This window comes from Rutilus rutilus, assembly GCF_951802725.1.
Source record: "Rutilus rutilus genome assembly, chromosome: 15".
In the NCBI taxonomy this organism is placed as follows: Eukaryota; Metazoa; Chordata; class Actinopteri; order Cypriniformes; family Leuciscidae; genus Rutilus; species Rutilus rutilus.
The window spans coordinates 29,466,684-29,486,483 of NC_140220.1; the positions used below are offsets into that span (position 1 = coordinate 29,466,684).

The window sequence follows — 19,800 nt, forward strand, 5'->3', positions numbered from 1 at the left end:
TATATACAGTACATTGATGTACTGCTTTTTGCATACTAAATATTAAGTAAGTATGCATATTCCGAAGTGTTGATGGGCTCAAGGCTACCTTTTCCACTTACTGATGAGGAAAATTAATTAGGCTATCAGTTTTGTTATAATTAGCCTACATTTGAAGATACATAACAGAGAAAAACAGCCTAACCAACACAAGTCCAAACCAAGTCACCAACATTCAAGTGATTCTTCACAGTTTAATAGTGTATTGTAATCACGCCGTTGATTATAATGGCAGCTTGACATGTGTCGCGTCGCGCGCTCGTAGACACGGTGTTCAGCTCGACATGTCTTTCCACATCAAAGGGAAATCACACAAGTTCCAACAGTTCAGCGGTGGGAGGCTGCCAGCGCTTGAAAGGATCGTTCGCCTCCAATGCACCAAAGCAAACAAACACTCTTGCCCTCGGAAGTTGCATATTTCCATAAACTGCTCTATGGATAAAAAGCGTCCTTGAGTGCCGTCAGTGTTGTTTGTGATTCAGCTCGATATGTCTGAAAATCAGCCTCTTTGCGCTCTGGTTTTCTTAACTTCACTCTTCTGCTCGACATGCTCACAGGGGACACGTTTCGTTCATTCAGCTGCCCTAGATGCGGATGGGAGATACAACATTAAGTGGGGATTTGACGAGTCCACGATAACTTTTGAAGTAGAAGTGGAAACGAGAGGATATATAGGATTCGGTTTGTCACCGACCGGAGCGATGTCTTCGTCTGATATCGTGATAGGTGGTGTGCTCAACGGAAGTTCATATCTGATGGTAAGTGTGTGCACGCACCTTTTGGGTGTGAATGCATCTCTGATTATACACAGCTCACAGTTTAAAATGAGCCTGCTGCATTTTGACCTCTGTAAATTTTGTGCTGGATTGATTATTATTTCAGTTTTAAGCAGGTTACTGAAATGATTTAAGTCTTTTGTAATTGTATCAATTTTTATGGATCTGTGATAAAAAAAAAAAATCATTAACAACATTTGCTCCCATCCATTTAACTTATACAACAATATGTAAAAATGAAAAAAAGTTACTTTTTATTTTTACTTTCATTTGTTTTACCATCCCATAATGCCACTGTGCATTCAATAGGAAACAACACTGGTCACACGACTGGCGAAGTAACTTATTTAATGCATCATTTTTGCATACTTTTTACATCAATTCAAACAGCCATCTGTTATGAGCATTTTAAACTTAGTAGTAATAGACATACGATCAAAATAATACATAAAAAAAGATCAAAACTCATCTGCACTGATTTGGATCACAAAACAACTTAATAAAGCATTCATAATGCATGTTTTTTTATTGTTTGGTATTGTTTTAATTATTTGTGCCAATAAGGCAGAAATAAAGCAAATAATAATCATCTGTTTTGCATGTCATTGTTAGATCATCTGTATTGGTAGTGGTCGCAAAAACTATATTATATAGTTTCTGACAGTTTTTTTTATTTACATTTCACTTAAACATAGAGTTTATAATAAAATTACATACTTTTCAAGAGTGTGAGAAACATTAAAGACCACTGTCTGAACATTTAAATCTGCAGTAATAGTTTGTTGTTTGTGTTCTGAAATCTGTTGCAATGAGATCATCGACAGTAACCCACTGACCTGACTATAATCAGCTGCCCGGTTGTGACCTGGATTTTAATCAGACAGTACTTGCACAGACACTGTACCTTTTCAAAAAAAATTTGAATGCATCCACCCCAGCTGTTCATATTCTGCACATTATAATCCCCATCCAGCTGTGTCTAACTGTATGATGTATAGAATAGTCCAAGATGTTTATGATTAGTGTTCAACACAGGGCTATTCATCAGCATTGTTTATTAAAGACTCTTTTATACCAATACATTGAAGTTTTAGTTTTGTAAGCATGAGTCATGACTGTTTTTGTTCCAAAACTTAGCCGTAGTTCTGTCTGAATGCATTGGACAAAAATAGAGCATTTGTGAGTGCAGCTGACCAAACATTTTGATCAAAGGTTATCAAATGTGATCATGCGTATGCAGACCAAAACCAATAGGATTTACTCACATGATCCCAATACTCCATCAAAACAGGTTCAGACTTAAAAGATGCAAACCTAAGATGGACTAACTTGGTTCCTCCTCACTCTGCTCAGGACTACTTTACAGACTCGAACAGAAAGGTCCACAAAGATCCACTGCAGAGCTACCAGCTTCTGTACGGCAGAGAGAATGGCACACATACTGTCCTGGCTTTCAGCAGAAACCTCCAGACCTGTGATGACAATGACAAAGTCATTACGGTAGGTTTGACTACATCTGGCTCCATAAGTCTAAAAAGAAACAGCTTTCAGTGTCAGGGTCTCTTTATCCAATTTTTGAAGCGTGCACCAAACCAAAACTTTGTAACTGCGCTCTCAGTTGTAATTATGTCAGAACATAGCCTTTTGTTCAAGGGAAAACAATAGTATGGTGTTTTACTGAGGAGTTCAATAAACTCAATTCCCTCAAATGTTGTCAAATTATTACTTATATAAAAAGCCTGTTGCACTTACAGTACGCTTACAATTACCCATAATTTGTCACTGAGCAGGGCAGTACAGTGAGAGTGATCTGGGCGTTCCATGAGGAGGACGTGGGAGTGTCAGGACCAGTCTACCATGGGATGAACAGAGGCAGAAAGAGTCTGCGATTACTCAACCCTGGAAGCAGCTCCAGCATCCCAGCAGGAACAGCTTTCTTTGACCTTCAGAACGAGGAGGTGAGGAAAGTGCGTGCAGCAGACTGCTGGAGCGTTTGATGAGCTAAGAGTGACATAGAACAGCTTAGCCTAAGGCGGTGTTATTATGCCAACTGTTTTGTCTATTTGTGCATAGTTAAAAATCAAGGTCCTTAAATGTCAAGGTTTTGTGGTTACATATGAATCCTTTTAAAATACAGACCCTTTTGCCTGCTGATTGGGTATTTTCAACGAAAACAAGGCTCCTTTTATGCCTGTGGGATACTGCCAAATGCCAGATTTTATAAGAGTGTACATATTTACAACCTCATAACAAATGCTCAGCATTGAATAGGAAAAAAGAAATAGGAAATGGGATTAATAAAAAGCTGGAAGTCCACACTCTCCAGTCCACAATGGAATATTGCTGGTTGTTGCCATCTAACTGCTATGTTTAACTGTTTTGGGAATTTTGTAAACATTTTTCAATATTGCAGGTTCATGTGCCTCATAAGGATACAACATACTGGTGTCAGATCTATAGATTTCCAGAGCTGAAGAAGAAACATCATGTAATCAGAGTGAGTAATAAAACTATGTAAATGGTAAAGCATGCCTAATCATAATGTTTAAAACACTTGAATTCATTTAAGTCATGGTTTAATCCAGAGATAAAATAGCTATTCCAGAGATGCATGTTTAGGTAAATTATAGCCTTGTACAATTTCTACAATTTAATCAGTGCCATTTATTTTACTGGCATCATAACAATGTGGAGTTTTACGTTGAAAGTATTAAACTTCAACAGGTAAATTTACACTAAATATGACAACATGAAACATGAAAATGCTACATATAAGAGAGGACCATTTAGGATGAACTGATTCACTAGACTGAATCGGATCCAATGCTGTACAGTATACTGTATGACAGAGAGGATCAGACTTGACAATCTTTACTGATTTAATAGTTGATATCCTTAAAGGAACACTTCACCCATTTGCATTAAAGGGGTCATATAATGGTACATGCACTTTTACAAGTTGATTGTACTGAAATGTGTGTTGGCAGTGCCTGTACACAACCATCATAAAATGCTAAAAATCCATCCAGTGTTTTTTTTTTAATCTTCTTATATGTTTTCCCCTGTCTCAAATCAAGCCGTCGATTTTGTGACGTCACACGGTCGGACGCCCCTCCCACGATTGTTGATTGATAGCAGCGTTTCAACACAGACCCGCCCTCGTGAGTGAGTGAGCTGTCAATCATAGTCCGTGCGGACCGGCGCGGTCATTGTTGATACGCTGGAGCACTGTCTATGAGCAGAATGGCGTCTAAGCGATTGTGGTGTTCTGTTCTTGGGTGTAATAAGGAACACAGCAGTCATTTTGATGTTCCTAAATCCGAACCGCTGAAGACGCGGTGGCTGAGTTTGTTTTCAATATTCCCCACGATCAACGTCAATGCTTTCATGTTTGCGCGAATCATTTCGTTCACCAGACTGCTTTACAAACGAGGGTCAGTATAAAGCTGGTTTTGCTAAGAAGCTGCTCCTGAAAACAGGATCGGTGCCAACTATTCGTGGTTAATATAATTCTATTCGAACTATTCGACGTTCTCAATATAATTCATAATCCCACGTTTATAATGAACAACGCGCTATGGTTATTGTGTTATTGTGTTACGGTGTACGCACAGAACAGAGGGGCGGGGTGAGCAAAGCTCATTATCATTTAAAGACACATGCACTTAAACGGCGTGCTGAAAACAGAGCTGTTTTTGCAGGTAAATGAGTGTTTTCTAACAATACTAATGAGAATTTTTAATTAAAGTATATTACAAACTTTTAATTTGGACCCTAAAGAATCATATTAGCTTGTACAAAAATGGCATTATATGACCCCTTTAAGCTTTGTATCATTAGAAACCCAGTCATAGTTTTGAATGGTCGTGCATTATTCCCTAATTTTCCCCTGAGACGGGAGAAAAACGGATTTCAATGTTGAAAATTCAATGCATTCTAAGCAGGAAGTCCCATATCTTTGCAGTGGGGTTGAGACTACAAACACGCGATCCTCATTTTTCCAGGGGGTGGGACCCACTCACGCTACAGACCTATTACAGATCAGTGGATGGGACTTCACTTGCAGAAACTAAAAGCAATATCTAGCAATAGTTACTTTCTGTCTTTCCTCGGTCAAGAAGGCACCAAATTCGAAATTTATGTTACATTTCGACTACATATGTGACCCACTTTCAATAAAGATTAATGTTCCCACGGGTGAAATGCTCCTTTAACTCAATCTGCTAGGAATCACATTATTCTCTATAGGGCACAGCTGATTGGTTCCTCTTGCATCAGCAACCAATGAGCTCGCTACTCAACTTTTAAAATACTTGGTCAGTGTTTGCTGTAGCAGTGCAGCGCGCTTTCAGAAACCCTCCACCTTCCCCAGCTCCACCTGTATGGATCTGCTATGGGTAATTCATGTATGCTATATTGTACACCAGCAGCATGTCTTACATGATCACAGCAGTGTGTCTGTGTAAGTATTGGCGGTAGCAGGTCCCGTACTTACTCTGCAGAAGTAGCAGATCTATTCCGCCAAGACCAAATATATCCATTACAATACCAAACACTCAGATTTCTCATGACAACTACTGTCATGCTACTGAATAGCTTAACCATTTGTACATCATTTAGATTCCACATGCATGTTTCAAAACATGGTATGTTTTACCTCATATTTGTTGTTTTTACATCAGTTTATTTTGCTATGTTGTCACCATGCAGTCGGTTTCCATCTCTTTCTGTCTCCCTCGCTTCTATTTTATGTCTCACCTGCTTATTATTGTCTTTTGCAGCTGCTATTTGTAGATCAGACATGTTACTGAAATTATACTCTCTGACCCAGATGAAAGAGTCTTCCCATAACTAAGCTTTTCAAGTTTTACTTAATTAAAGGCAGAATAGGTACTTTAATCACATGATAAACTACTACAATTAAGCTTCATCCTTTCAGGCTAATTTTTCAGATGCACCAACCTTTAATTTAATTTAACTGTTGTAGTCACCAGTCCGTGCCTATGTAAAATTCAGCTGTGGAAAGACAGGCGTGCATTCATCTCCATGAATTCATCACTATGGCTACAGCTCCACGTTTTTAGCAAAAACATAAGCGCTGCACATGCAGAAGTGAGCAGCACGCAGTATGAATGTAAGCCATTTAGTTTTCTGCAATGTTCAGCATGTAGTGTGATGGATACAAAGACTCTATACAGTGAATAGACTTGAGTAGTCCATGTTTTACAAGATGGTGAAACATACAGACAAATGCACACTTGCATTCACTAGTCAGTGGCATGCAGACTTTAGTTGTGGCCTAAATCAAGCAATTGTAAATGACTAAAATACTTCTGGAGTGTACTGTAAAATAAAGATTGTCATATCACTTGGGTACATGTACTGTAAATGGACCATGATATTACATTTAGCCTCAAATTAACCTTTCATTAACATCAACTGAACACATATCAGTTAAACCCAACAAGTGAATAATTATTGAGACCCCTATTCACCCTCTCCTTTCTACATACACTAGTCTGGTATTTGTGAAGCTCCAGACTGTGTTCGTCTGATGCCAGCTGCCTCATATAACCACAGCAGTGTCTGAATGTTTCTTGCTCTGTTCCTGCTCAGTTTCAAAGAGCAGATGTTGAACTGTCAAACAGGAGCAGATTTTCCAGACTCTATGCTCTCACTGTCTATATTCAGGCTATATTGTCACTGTCCTTATTCAGTATAAGCCTCATGCTATTTGACGCCTGATGAGGGTGTACTTTATACAGTAAGATCCCAAATAAAGGGTAGTTAATTTGCTTGTAACAGATTGCATGCACGCTTTGTAGGCATATTGCAGATGATTTACTAATAATAAAATCACAACTGGCCACCCATATTTAAATTAGGCATGTGTTTGTCATCCAGCTTATTTATGGACTCTGTGATGAGCATTTTATCAGAATTCCCTGGTGCAACATTTTTGAATGCGATTTTGCAAGCGATGTTAGTGTGTTCTTAATGACAAAACACAATTTTGTTACCTATACAAAAAAAAGTGCATCTTTCATAGCAACTTAAAACAAACCTTTCAACTGAAGACAGGAGAAGGAAGTTCAACACTCTTATTTCTAAATCTAATCTAAAGTCATTTTTGCTTATTAGTATGGTTGAATTAGATCACTGAAGGTCAGCAGCAAAGACATTGGTTAATAAAGTGAGATTAATTACATAAAGTATAGTTGTGTAATTTAATATTGTTAATCATAAAAGTTTTGAGTAAAATTCTGAGATTGCATTTTACTGTTTTTATTCATTTTGAGGAATACTGAATGTTTTCGTGCAAGTGAGATGAGTAAATGCATATTTACATTTAGTCTAGAACTAAAATAACCATCATGTTTACAGAGTGCGCACAACACCTCCTCACTTGTGAGAAAAAGTAACTAGCATTACTTAGATATTTTCTTGTAATTTAAAAAAGTAATGTGTTACTTTACTAATTACTTGAAAAAGTAATCTGATTACGTAACTCAAGTTACTTGTAATGAGTTACACCCAACACTGGATGGATTAGTTAGATACAATGTATACATGCTGTTATCAGTTAGATACAATGTAATACTACTATACAAAATGTTACATGTTCATTTAATTTTGGGATCTCAAAAAAACAAAACGGCTCCCCATGGGTAAAAAAGAGGAGGTGGAAGGGAAATAAAAGAATGTTTGAATATTTATCCAGCCACTGTTTGGCCCTGGGTCCCACTGCTTCAGGCAGAGGCCCCTGGAATAGAGGACACAGTTCACTCTGTTGGAAATGCTTTTATTTAGAATTCCAGTTCCGACAGAAGAAGCCCACTGTGAGGAGAAAAATTATTCTAAAATCCCCCACTTCCTACTCCAAAGATATCCGAGCTAGTTTTAGCTCAAGAATCCACACACACACACACACACACACACACACACACACACACACACACACAGTTTTCTTGTAGAGGATCAAAATAGAGTGTTTTAAAAAGATAACCTACTTTTATCAAAGCTCTGGTGTAGTGGAAAGTGTTCTTATTTAGGATTTACAAAAAAAATTCACAAGGAAAAATGAAATAAAAAGTGACATTTACAAAGTTCTGAAAATAAATTCAGCTTTACCATCACAGGAATTAATTACCTTTTAAAATATATTAAAATAAAGTCAAGAGTCATTTTAAATTGTAATAATATTTCACAAGAGTAAGTTTTTTGCTGTATTTTTGAACAAATAAATGCAGTGTGGGTGAGCATGAGAGAGTTCTTTTAAAAACAAAACAAGAAAATCTCACAAACCCCCAAACTTGTGAACAATAATAAATATTAAAGGGTTGGGTTATTTTCAAAATGTATGTACAGTTTGTTCCCTTTGAAACTGTTTGAATTTGCCACACCCATTAACAGGATTGTTGAACTGGAATTTGAATTGGTGTAATCGGAAGTCAAATGTACTGAATTTTGAAACAAAATATAAATATTGATTTGAGCTAATGACATTTATATATCAGGTTCAATCTATAATGATATAAATGCACTGATAATAAACAAAAAAAATACATTTTATACTCCATTAGTCCTTAATAATAAGGTTTTTCTGTACTGCTAAGTGAGATGGCTATTTTAATGTAATACCATTTTAATTCCTCACATTCCAATTCAAACAATTCTGCACCCTGTTTGCTACCTCAGTTCAAACTCAAATACAGAAATGAAATTACAATTCAATTCTGAGTGGCGCACAACCCTGCTATTCATATTCCACTCTCTTTGTTTGGTGTTTTCAGATAGAGCCATTGATTCAGAAAGGTCATGAGAATCTAGTTCATCACATTCTGCTCTACCAGTGCGACAGCAATCTGAACAAGAGTGAGATCAATAGAGGACATGAATGCTACCATCCAAATATGCCTGACTCCTTCTTCACCTGCGAAACCGTCCTGTTCGCCTGGGCTATCGGGGGAGAGGTGATCATTTCATAAGTTCATATTCATTTGAAATAATGAGAGTTTCAGATATTGAATGAAAAGTATTGTATATATTGCAGGGCTTCACCTATCCTCCACATGTTGGAATGTCTTTAGGAACCTCAATAGACCCAGTCTATGTACAGATGGAGATTCACTTTGATAACCCAGCTTTACAAAGAGGTACCATATGTTATATATATTTTTTATTTAATACCCTAACAGTTTAAGGCCAAACCTGCCTCACTTAGAGACCTATGACATGACTAAACATTACAGTTATTTTCTGTCGGTTAATATATTTGATGTATTTGTTGATGAAATAATCAATATAGTCTCCACGGTATGCTAGAATGATTTTCAGCCAATCAATAGTGAGCTTTTCTGTAAGGGTCGAGCCAACACAATCTCATCGTGAAATTTGGTAAATTGGTGGCTGAGGGTGGGGATACTTTCATGCTTACTCTTTTTTCGAACAATCAAGTATTCATACGATATCGCCACCTCGTAACATAGGCATAGTTATGTTTTCCCATGAGATCAGGTTGGTTAAAGCCGCAAAGAGCTGAGCTCAGAGTTTTGGTCTCTCCACAGGGATAGTGGACAGTTCAGGCCTGCGTTTGTACTACAGCCCCAGCCTGAGGCGCTATGATGCTGGGGTCATAGAGACAGGAGTGTGGGTCAGTCTCTACCACATGCTGCCCCCAGGTATGCAGGATTATATTACAGAAGGACACTGCACACAGGAGTGTCTCCAGGAGGTGAGACCGCAAAAACACAGGAATTATAGTGGTTACACTCCATTTACGCTCTGTGAGATGATATTTGATAGCTACATTACCATTCAGACATTTGGAATCACTATGAAAGAAATCAATATTCTTATTCACCAGGATGCATTAAATTACAGTAAAGACTTATATTATCACAAATAACTATTTATATAAATAAATGCTGTTGTAAAAGTATTTTATGCATACCAAGGCTGCATTTATTTGGTCAAAAATACAATAAATTATTGTGAAATATTATTACAATTTAAAATAACAGTTTTCTATTGTAATATATTTTAAAATATAATTTATTCCTGTGATGGCAAAGCTGAATTTTCAGCATCATTACTCCAGTCTTCATTGTCACATGATCCTTCAGAAATCAATCTAATATTCTGATTTGCTGCTCAAGAAACATTTCTTATTATTATCAATGTTGAAAACAGCTACTTAATATTTTTGTAGAAACTTTTTCAAGATTCTTTGATGAAGAAAAAGTTCCGATTAAGAACATAATTTATTTGAAATAGTAAGTTTGTATCATTACGAAAATCTTTACTGTCACTTTTGATCAATTTAATGCGTCCTTCCTGAATAATTAAAAAAATTGCATTGATTCCAAACTTTTGAAGGTAGTGTATAAAAACAGAAAACGATTATTTCAAATGTTTTTTGCTACTTAAAAACAAACAAAAAATTGTTTAATTAGTTCCAAACTTTTTAATGTAAGTGCAAATTTCTCAAAACCCGGACCAAAAAATAAAAGTATAACGTGTCTCTCTTCCTGTAAGTCATTAGGCAGTGAGATGCCCGGTGGAGTTCATGTGTTTGCAGTTCTGCTCCATGCTCACCTGGCAGGACGGGCTATCAGAACCAGACACTTCCGCCAGCAGGTCGAGCTCCAGCCACTTGCCTCAGATGATCAGTTTGATTTCAACTTCCAGGAGTTCCAGCCGCTCAGCCAGGAGAGGATCATCCTGCCTGTCAGTCACAATCCATTTCAGTTTCATAATCTTAATTGCTCCATCTGAGGGTGAAATTGATGTGTTGCATTAATCACCAGATACAGTGAACCTCACAGTTTGCTTTATTCATTTTTGGAAAACCAAAAAATAGGTTCTGTGGTACTGTGCTTTTATCTCTCACAGTCACGTCTGGGTCAAATTAAATATGACATTTACTCCGACTAAATTCTTTACACTGTTCTCAGGATTTAGAGTTTATAGCTGAGGGATTAGTAGTATTGTAGTAGAAAAGTATAGAGCGATTATCATTATCTGCTCCAGTGTCCATTTTCAAACACTTTGTATTACCTAAGAGTGGTGTAATGAATTCAACATGTAAACAGCGCACATTGTGCATCTGTAAGACTGGTGTCTATTTAAAAGGGCCTACAGGCAAGAGGTGACTCATATGTGAGTTGTGACCTGTTCTATTCTGTGATAACAATCAGCGAGGTTTTAACGGTTTATACTCAAATGAGTTTTAATTACCTATTCTGTTTGGCTAACACCCAACAGTGAGCATAACAGATAAGCGAATGTTTTTACTAACCGTGCATTAACTTACCTGTTTTTTTCTGCCACCAGGGAGATTCTCTAATCACTGAGTGTAAATACAACACTAAAGGCAGAATGAACATGACCTGGGTAAGATTAAAGCTTGTGAAGTCTTGTTTGCTTTTTTTAACAATTGTATAAATGTGTGTCTTATACAGACTTATTTATCATATTAATCCTGGATAATAGCAAACCTTAATAATACTGTAATAGAGCTGTTCAGTCAAGATGTCTGATTTGTAGGCCACCCCGAGCGGTAATTTTCCATGGCTTCCTTTGGGAATTTCTAATGGGATTTTAAAATAGCATTTCTTGATGCATGACTTAAAAAGGTCTGTGGGGAATATTACTTGAAACTTTATCATTTTGTTCACCAACTTAAAGGGATAGTACACCCAAAAATCATTTACTTACCCTCATGTTGTTGACTTTCTTTCTTCTGTGGAATGTAAAAGATAAGTACGTTTGTTTCACAAAAGAAGTTGTACAGATTTTGGACCAACATGAGGGTGCAAATGATGACAGAATTGTCTTTTTTGGGTGAACTATCCCTTTAAGTTTACAACCTTTTACATGTTGTAAGGTACACAACTACGGTAGTCCGAATTTATCAACTTGTAAGCAACTTTAAGAACCAACTAAGCAATTTTTTTATTATTTTTTTAATGTTACATCTTAAATTACACACACACACACATATATATACACACACGTGTGTGTGTGTGTGTGTGTGTGTGTGTGTGTGTGTGTGTGTGTGTGTGTGTGTGTGTGTGTGTGTGTGTGTGTGTGTGTGTGTGTGTGTGTGTGTGTGTGTGTGTGTGTGTGTGTGTGTGTGTGTGTGTGATTTAAAATGTAAAATTCAACAACAAAAAAAACTGTAGAACTATAAACTAAAACTATAGACTTTAGGACTACAAACTGAACAGCTCTATTAGAAACACGTCTTTGAATCTCAACAGCAGGCTCTTGGCTAAACAATGTGTCTGCAAACAGCTGCAAGTCTGTGGAGATTGATCCAGCTGCTGACGTTTGCCCGTACACATGAAGCCAGTGAGCTGATAGGCTGAGCCGAGCTGCTTTTTCTCTGTAGACAGTCCACAATCCATAAACATCAGGGCCAAATCACTGGTGTTTTGGATTCATATTAGAAAGATCAAGATATATTTGCTGCTCTGTGCATGTCAGTTCAGTTTTGCTCAGTACTGGGCATAATTTGTCACAGGCCTCTGGCTGTTACAATGATTCAAATGCATTATGTCAGGGTAATATTTCAAGGTCTTGACCCTAGTAATGTGGAATGTCTTTTTTTTTTTTCTACAGGGAGGTCTTAGTACACGCGATGAGATGTGTTTGTCGTATCTGCTGTACTACCCCAGGGTTAACCTAGCCAGGTGTGAGAGTTTACCAGAAATCACCGGCCAGCTCAAATTCATTGGGGTCAAAGAGATTCAGGAGCCTGTTACGTAAGTCTGAAAAAACACCTTAGAAAAGGGCTTCTTTGTTAGTGGTTAATATACACACATTAAGTTAAGTAAATTAAGTAAATGGCACTGAAGTATGAGGCTGCACAAGAAAAACATCCAAATTACCTGAGAGATATGACTGTATTAAGCATCCTGAAATAACAGAAATGTGTCTGTGACAGGCTGAGACTAGACTCTAGATTTTTGTGTTTAGCCAATCAGAAGACTGAAGGTGCTATCTGCCTGTCAATCATTTTGCATTTAGCTATTCAGCCTTATTTAGCAATTGCCAATTGTTACTTTAATATTCAAAAGCGCTACTGCTATTTGCTACTGTTATTTTTGACAACTTTGACAGGACAGAGATGCTACTACTGACATGCTCCATTGGCGCCACCGAGTACAATGTATCTTTCAAGGCGGGGTTTTGGAAAGTCTAATTCATTGGCTAAAGTATACTTCAGTTTTGACACGAATACTTAACTTAGCTGAATGCATAGCCTATCAAAGTATAATCCATTTGATAGTGTGCTTGATAGACATCGTTTAAACTAGAGTTGCGTATCTTCTGAAAAAGAAACGAGAAACGAAAAATTAACAAGCACTTGTGTGAAAGAGTTAAGAGACAGTTTAAACAAGTACATAAGTCATAACTTCTGGAGAGAAATAGCACAGAAAATGGACAAAGATTAAACTTTCTAGAGCGCAAGTGTCGAACACCTGTGTTTGCGCACGCTATCAACTTAGAGTATACTTTGAAAGGCCAAGAGTTCTCATCAAAACTGATGGATATTTTTACAGTCCGGAGTAAGGAGTATCCACCTTATTTTACAATGCAGAAGTAAACTATTTTCTGTGAATGTGCGAGACTTCAGATTCATTAGCCACTAATAACTAGAAGAAAAACAACGTGCAGTAAAACAATTTGCATTAAAAACCAGTGTGTTTATGATGGCAATAATAAAGAAGAGGATGGAAAAGCGTAGCGCCAAACATTAGACCCAAACTGATGAGTGATATCTTCTTGCGGTATCCAAAAGGGAATCAAAAATAAGAAAAAAGAGATCCGCACACGAATATAGGCCAAAAAGCCCACGGGATTTTATTGTGCAGAGGCCACAAATAAAGTGCAAAACGTTTTCGGGTTCAACCCTTCATCAGTGTCATGTGTTACCAAGCGTACACCTGCGGTCACTTAAACACTTATTACCGTAATCCATGTAACATACCGTAATCCGATTTTATCCCATATACAAATATTTACATAGTCTTGTTAAAAATTATTTTTTTTAATCTGAACATCAGTAGGAACATAAATATACTCATTCCCATTATTGAATATCACAAAAGATAATTCTCATCATCCCTACACGTCACACGATTAGACATTGCAATGCATAATGAAACAACATTTATAGAAAACAATTGAGAGTATATTCCTCATTCATGCCCAAAGGTCAAAAATCCATTTACATTCCCTCTGCAAAAGTCCCACCCCTACGCAACTGTGTTATATGTTCTATAACAACGAAATTGAATTGCGAGATCGAATGGGACATCTCATTAAAATGACGTGCAACTGGAGATAATGACAATAAGAAATTAAAATAAATACCAGTTTGCATGATAACAGACTGTTCTGTACAGCTAAAATAAATGGAAGCGGATGTACTAAGCAGTAAGCTACAGTAGGTTATGAAACATAAGAAAACAGAGAGAAACAGGGTGAAAAACAAAGGAAAGAATGTTCATTTTAATGGAATAAACTTGAGACAATTCTTTGAAATGGTAGACCTTCCAATGACAACTTGGTTCACATAAGACTGGTGTCACGTAATAGCTTAACAGCGGTTGATTGATGGCCTGCCGGGTAGTTAGATGATCAAGTGAGGATAAATGTTTTCACTTATCATCCAAATGTTCTTGCTGTCATGTCAGTACAAGAGCTTTACCAGAAGATGTGCCATCTTGCTTCCATCAGAAAGTGCAAATTGTTTGTCCGACCAACTGGAACATCTGGAATGGTCATTGTAAAATGTGTTTGTCTCATTCTAAGAGAGCCAAAAGACAGATGTTATCAAATCTAGTTTGCCCTTCTTGCGAAACCCAGTTTGCAATTTTCATTGCTGAGATCAAATAAATAATCAATCAATCTTCAAGACATGTTTCTGAAATTTCAGTTATGCTAAACACATCATAACATCACTGTTGAGTAACCCATCAGTTTAGTAACACGTTCAAACATGGCGGCTCTCCAGCAGTCATCTAGAAAGATAAGTGGCTCTTATCTAATTGTATAGGTGGAACTATAGCTCTTCGAGATGTTATCGCAACCATGGTATAAATCTAAAAACACAGTATATGAGTTTTAAGGGAGGTCCACATCTCAGAGCAGCTGCGTGTTTTCGACTCTGTGGGCGTCTGCTGAGCTGCTGATGTTTTGTATAGATTCCTTGAGTTTGTATAGGGAGAGAGAGAGATGTGTGGTTTGTTATGTCCGCACATGTTTGTTTGTGATTTTGTGTGTGAGCAGGCGAATGTGTGTTTTGGATGGACGTGTGTGTGTGTACGTCTAAAATGAGGAACATCTGAAGGGCCCTGCTGGTGGAGTGTGTTTATTCGACCCCCTGAGGCTCAGAGCAGTATTGTGCTCAGATGCTGGAATTAGGGGGATTAAGGGAATAGACCTGGCAACTATAAACAGATTTAGTTTCAAAAGCTCTGCCCCAAGCGCCCTCTGTCTTTCGGTCACTACTCACACTCTCTCTCACACACACACACACACACCTATAAAGCTCACTGAGGGGATGTGGACCCTCTGGCGTATCTCTGATCAGTGAGTACATTATGTCCTTATTCAAGTAGCACATAAGTTCGAAACATTATATATTACCCTAAAACAATATTTCTTTTTAAATTCAGTAATGCTAAGTTGGATTATAGGTAATTAAATGAATATAAACTATGATATTTGCGTTGATATGTATAGACTTATAAGCCAAGCATAAAGTGTTTAAAAATTAAAGGAGTAGTTGACCTGAAAAATGGAGGGGGAAAAAATCCATAATTTACTTACCCTCAAGTAGTGTTCTCTGAAACACAAAAGGACAAATTTAAAAGAATTGTGCTGGTTGCTGTTTCCATGCAATTACTCCACACTGAATGAAAACTGACCTGAAAAGTATCATATAGTACACAATCTGAAAAGTATCATAAAAGTGGTGTGTAGGTTGGAAATGTAGGTTGTTGTGCTCTAAACTATGAACAATTTTTCAGTTTTGCAAAAGAGCAATCGATTCATTAAAAGATTCATTTAAAAAAATGATCAGACCACTACTTCTCTCATGAACACACTAGGGAGAGCTAGGGATGTCTTCGGTAAATAGCAGATGCTTCATATAATCTAAATTCAAAAAAGTAATATGGACATGTATCATTTAGTTCAAAAGAGTCATATGGACTTTTTATGTGCTTTGGCATCCTCTTGGATGACAGCTCCAGTTCCCGTTCCTTGTAACTGTATGGAAAAATGTATTGGAAAGACTTGGGTGATCAAATGTGGATAGAATTAAGTATGGTTATGATATTAAGTAAATGCACTACACCAAAACCATCTCTTTTGCTTTTTTGAAGAACTTGGCCATTTGTGATTAAGAGCCCTAAGAAATACAGCAACCTCTCCTTCACGGAGGCCATGGACAAATATAAGTGGACGAGGAAGAGAGGGAAAGCGTTCAACAACATTGTACGGAAACTTCCCATGAATGTCCGCTGCTCCAAGATCGGCCAGGATGAGTGGTCGGTGAGTGATTTTGGTTATGCAGTATTCTTTTATATTTTTTCATTTTAAAGTCGCCCTCAGTAATTGTTTTGTATATGTATACTTGGACGTATACTGACACCTAGTGATGTGGATGCCGAATAATACAAAAGAAGCAGGGTTTTTTATTAAATATGCTGTTCACAGGGGAGGATATTCAGATAATACTATGATTTGGCTGGTTAAGTGATCTTAAACATTTCTATTTGTTTCTTTATTGTATGTGAACAACTTTTTATTGTGGAAATACCATTGAAAAGTTTGGCTTCAGTAGCAAGGATACAGTAAATTGATCAAAAGTGACAGTAAAGACTTATATTGCTGCAAAATATTTCTATTTCAAATAAACGGTGTTCTTTAAACTTTCTTTTATCAAACAATCCAGAAAAAAATATCACATTTTCCACAAAAATATGAAGCAGCACAACTGTTTTTAACAATGATAATAATAAGAAATGTTTCTTTAGCATCAAATCATCATATTAGAATGATTTCTGAAGGATCATGTGACACTGAAGACTGGAGTAATGATGATGAAAATTCAGCTTTGCCATCACAGGAATAAATTACATTTTAAAATATATCAAAATAGAGAACTGTTATTTTAAATTGTTATAATATTTCATAATGAAATATTATGCAACCTTGGTGAGCATAAAAGACCCCAAAAATCTGAACAGTAGTGTCCATATCAAGTGTCCAGTATTTTCAAGGGGTTTCTAAAAGGTTGATTCAAGTTGTTTTCTCTGTCTCTACCAGATTCAAGGAATGATCGTCTCTCCTCCGGAGCTAAAGTTAGAGCAGACGTCTGCTGCTGTCGTGACCTGTAGGAACGTCTCAGAAATTCACTGTGAAAGTTCCCTCGCTCTGCTCTTCACTGCTTGTCTCTTGCTCATACTGCAGACCTGCTTTCACCTCTAATGTCTGCTGTCATCTCAACCCATGTACTCAAACACACATACCAACAGCAGGTTCCACTGGGCCTAGTGTTTTCCAGCCACAGTGAAGCTCAAGATTTACACCTTGCAGACAGTATAGAGTAATTGCACTGTGTGACACATTCTTACTTAACCTAAATCAAGTTTATCACTAACACTGACCACAACTGTGCTGTATTCATGTAGGCATCATTCATCCTTCTCGTGGAATCTCCTTTGGTTAGCACACTGCGGTTTTGAAAGCCTTTCTAACAAATGACTTGCATATAAATCTTCAAAATGTCACCACATCCCGTGTCTTATGAGTTAAAGGGATAGTTCACCCCAAAATTAAAATGTAATTTACTCACTGTCATGTTGTTCCAACTCTGTATGACTAACATTTTTCTGCAGGAACACACAAAAAAAATATTTTAAAATGAAAGCCAGTGAGGTCTAATATTGTTTTGGACCCCATTGACTTTCATTGTATGCAGTGAAAGCAGTTAAAAGTACTTGTCATGCAGAACTCCTCAGAAGTGGTGTATATTTTTTAATACATTCATCTCATTCACACTGGTAGTTGTATTAAAAGTGAAAGCTGCCTAAAAAATAACACATGCAAAAGCGTTCAGTCCAGAGCTCTGCGAACTGTGTTCCTCTCATTATAAGCTAAATGTGTGTTTCATAAATGAATGCTGGCATTATATTCAAAACCATTACATTTTTTATATGCTGTCTATGTCTTTTAAGCAATAAATGTTTATTTCTTGTAAATATTTACAGACTTTATTTGTAGCTGGAGTTTTTAATGAAATGACACTCATGGCCATTTTATATTACAAATGTATTTTTGGTTAACATGTTTATTTATTTTAAATTTTTTGCATTATTAAATTTAGTTTGCTTGCTTGTTTGCTTTTAAGGTTTAGTTCATCTGAAAATGAAAATTATTCCTCTTTATAAAACAAAAGGAGAAATGAATGTCCTATATATAAACAGTAATATAATATATATTACTGAATACATATTATTCAATATTATAATACATTATTATTACAACTCATTTATCAAATTGATTTTAATAGAATAATCTTGTAGCATATTCATTTAAAAATTCAAAGAGAAAGAAAAGTTATTCCACTCTTTATTAACAATGTGAAGTGCATTAAATATGTCAGGCTTTCTCAAACTGGGGTTTGTGTAGGAACTGTAGGAGGTTCATAAATTGATGAAAAGCTAATCATTAATTAAATCTTTAAAAAAAAAAATTTAAGAAAAGTATTTTAATATAAAAAATCTAAATAAAACTCTTACTAGACAATATTTTATTTGTTTATAATGTGTGTCCTCTCAATTTTCCATGTATATATAGCTGCCTTACTAGTGGCTGTTTTTCAGAGGTGAACAAAGTAGGCTACACAACTTCCTTACTTGAGTGAAAGATACTACTGGTCAAATATTACTCCATTACAAGTAAAGGTGGTAAAGACCGATTTTTACTTAAGTAAAAGTACAGAAGTACTTGTTTTTAAAAGTACTTAAGTATCAGAAGTAAAAAGTAGCCTAAATATCAATGCATTGTTTTATTATTGTTGCATTGTTGTATGTAATACTTACAGTACCTTATGCCTCTGAATCTATGCCATACCTACCCTCATATCAATATCAGATTTATTTCTAGAACACAGTTCCATAGTGGGATTGAATGTGAGATTGAATAAGTGCACTCAATAGCGTCCACAATGGTTTCGGACACCCAAATGGCTGTTCCCTGAAATAGTGCCATATTTAAAGTTTTTTGGCTTTTAGTATGAATATGTTAGCCTGAAGCCCCTTTCACACAGAGATTCCGGAAAATACACGGATAATGTGTCCCGGTTCACACGCGGTTCAAATTCACACTGCCAGTGATTTTCCGGAATCTGTGAGTGCATTCACACACCTCCAATAAAGATCCCATAAAGACACGTGACGTGTAACGCACGCGTCAAAAACGATGGCAGCTGATTGGGCAGATCTTGATGTTCACACTTTGTTTGATTATGTACAACATGTTTCGTGGTCAAATCACAACTTTTTTTTCGATTATGACTTCTTTTCAACGTGTTAATTCGATTAAGTTGTGAAGAAGTAGAAGACCAAACCCCACATTGAAAATGAAAATCAGGTCAATCCGACGTCGGTTTCTGACATCAATCCAACGTCGGGTTCTGAAGTCAATCCGACTTTCATTTCCAACCAAAATGCATCCCCTGCAACCAAAATCATCCCCTGACTGACGTTTCAACTTTCTACTCAAGGACCTTGACAGAAATGTAGTGGAGTAAAAAGTACGATATTTGTCTTTCAAATGTAGTTAAAGTTAAAGTAAAAAGTTTACAGGAAAAAAATAAGTAGCCTACAGTAAAGTACAGACACTCAAAAAGTGTACTTAAGTACAGTACTCAAGTAAATGTACTTTGTTACTGTCCACCTCT

At 36.6% G+C, this 19,800-nt stretch overlaps 1 protein-coding gene across 1 annotated transcript; it reads left to right on the forward strand.

Moving 5' to 3' along the window:
- The first annotated feature begins 349 nt into the window (after nt 1-349).
- moxd1 (monooxygenase, DBH-like 1) lies at nt 350-18,094 on the forward strand. Its single transcript, XM_084433398.1, has 12 exons — nt 350-797; nt 2,169-2,315; nt 2,606-2,773; nt 3,229-3,312; nt 8,609-8,788; nt 8,869-8,971; nt 9,383-9,549; nt 10,353-10,544; nt 11,151-11,210; nt 12,441-12,583; nt 16,217-16,385; nt 17,163-18,094. Exons 1-12 carry the CDS (start codon nt 528-530, stop codon nt 17,322-17,324), a joined length of 1,845 nt encoding a protein of 614 aa, XP_084289524.1. The 5' UTR covers nt 350-527; the 3' UTR covers nt 17,325-18,094.
- Nucleotides 18,095-19,800: the final 1,706 nt, after the last annotated feature.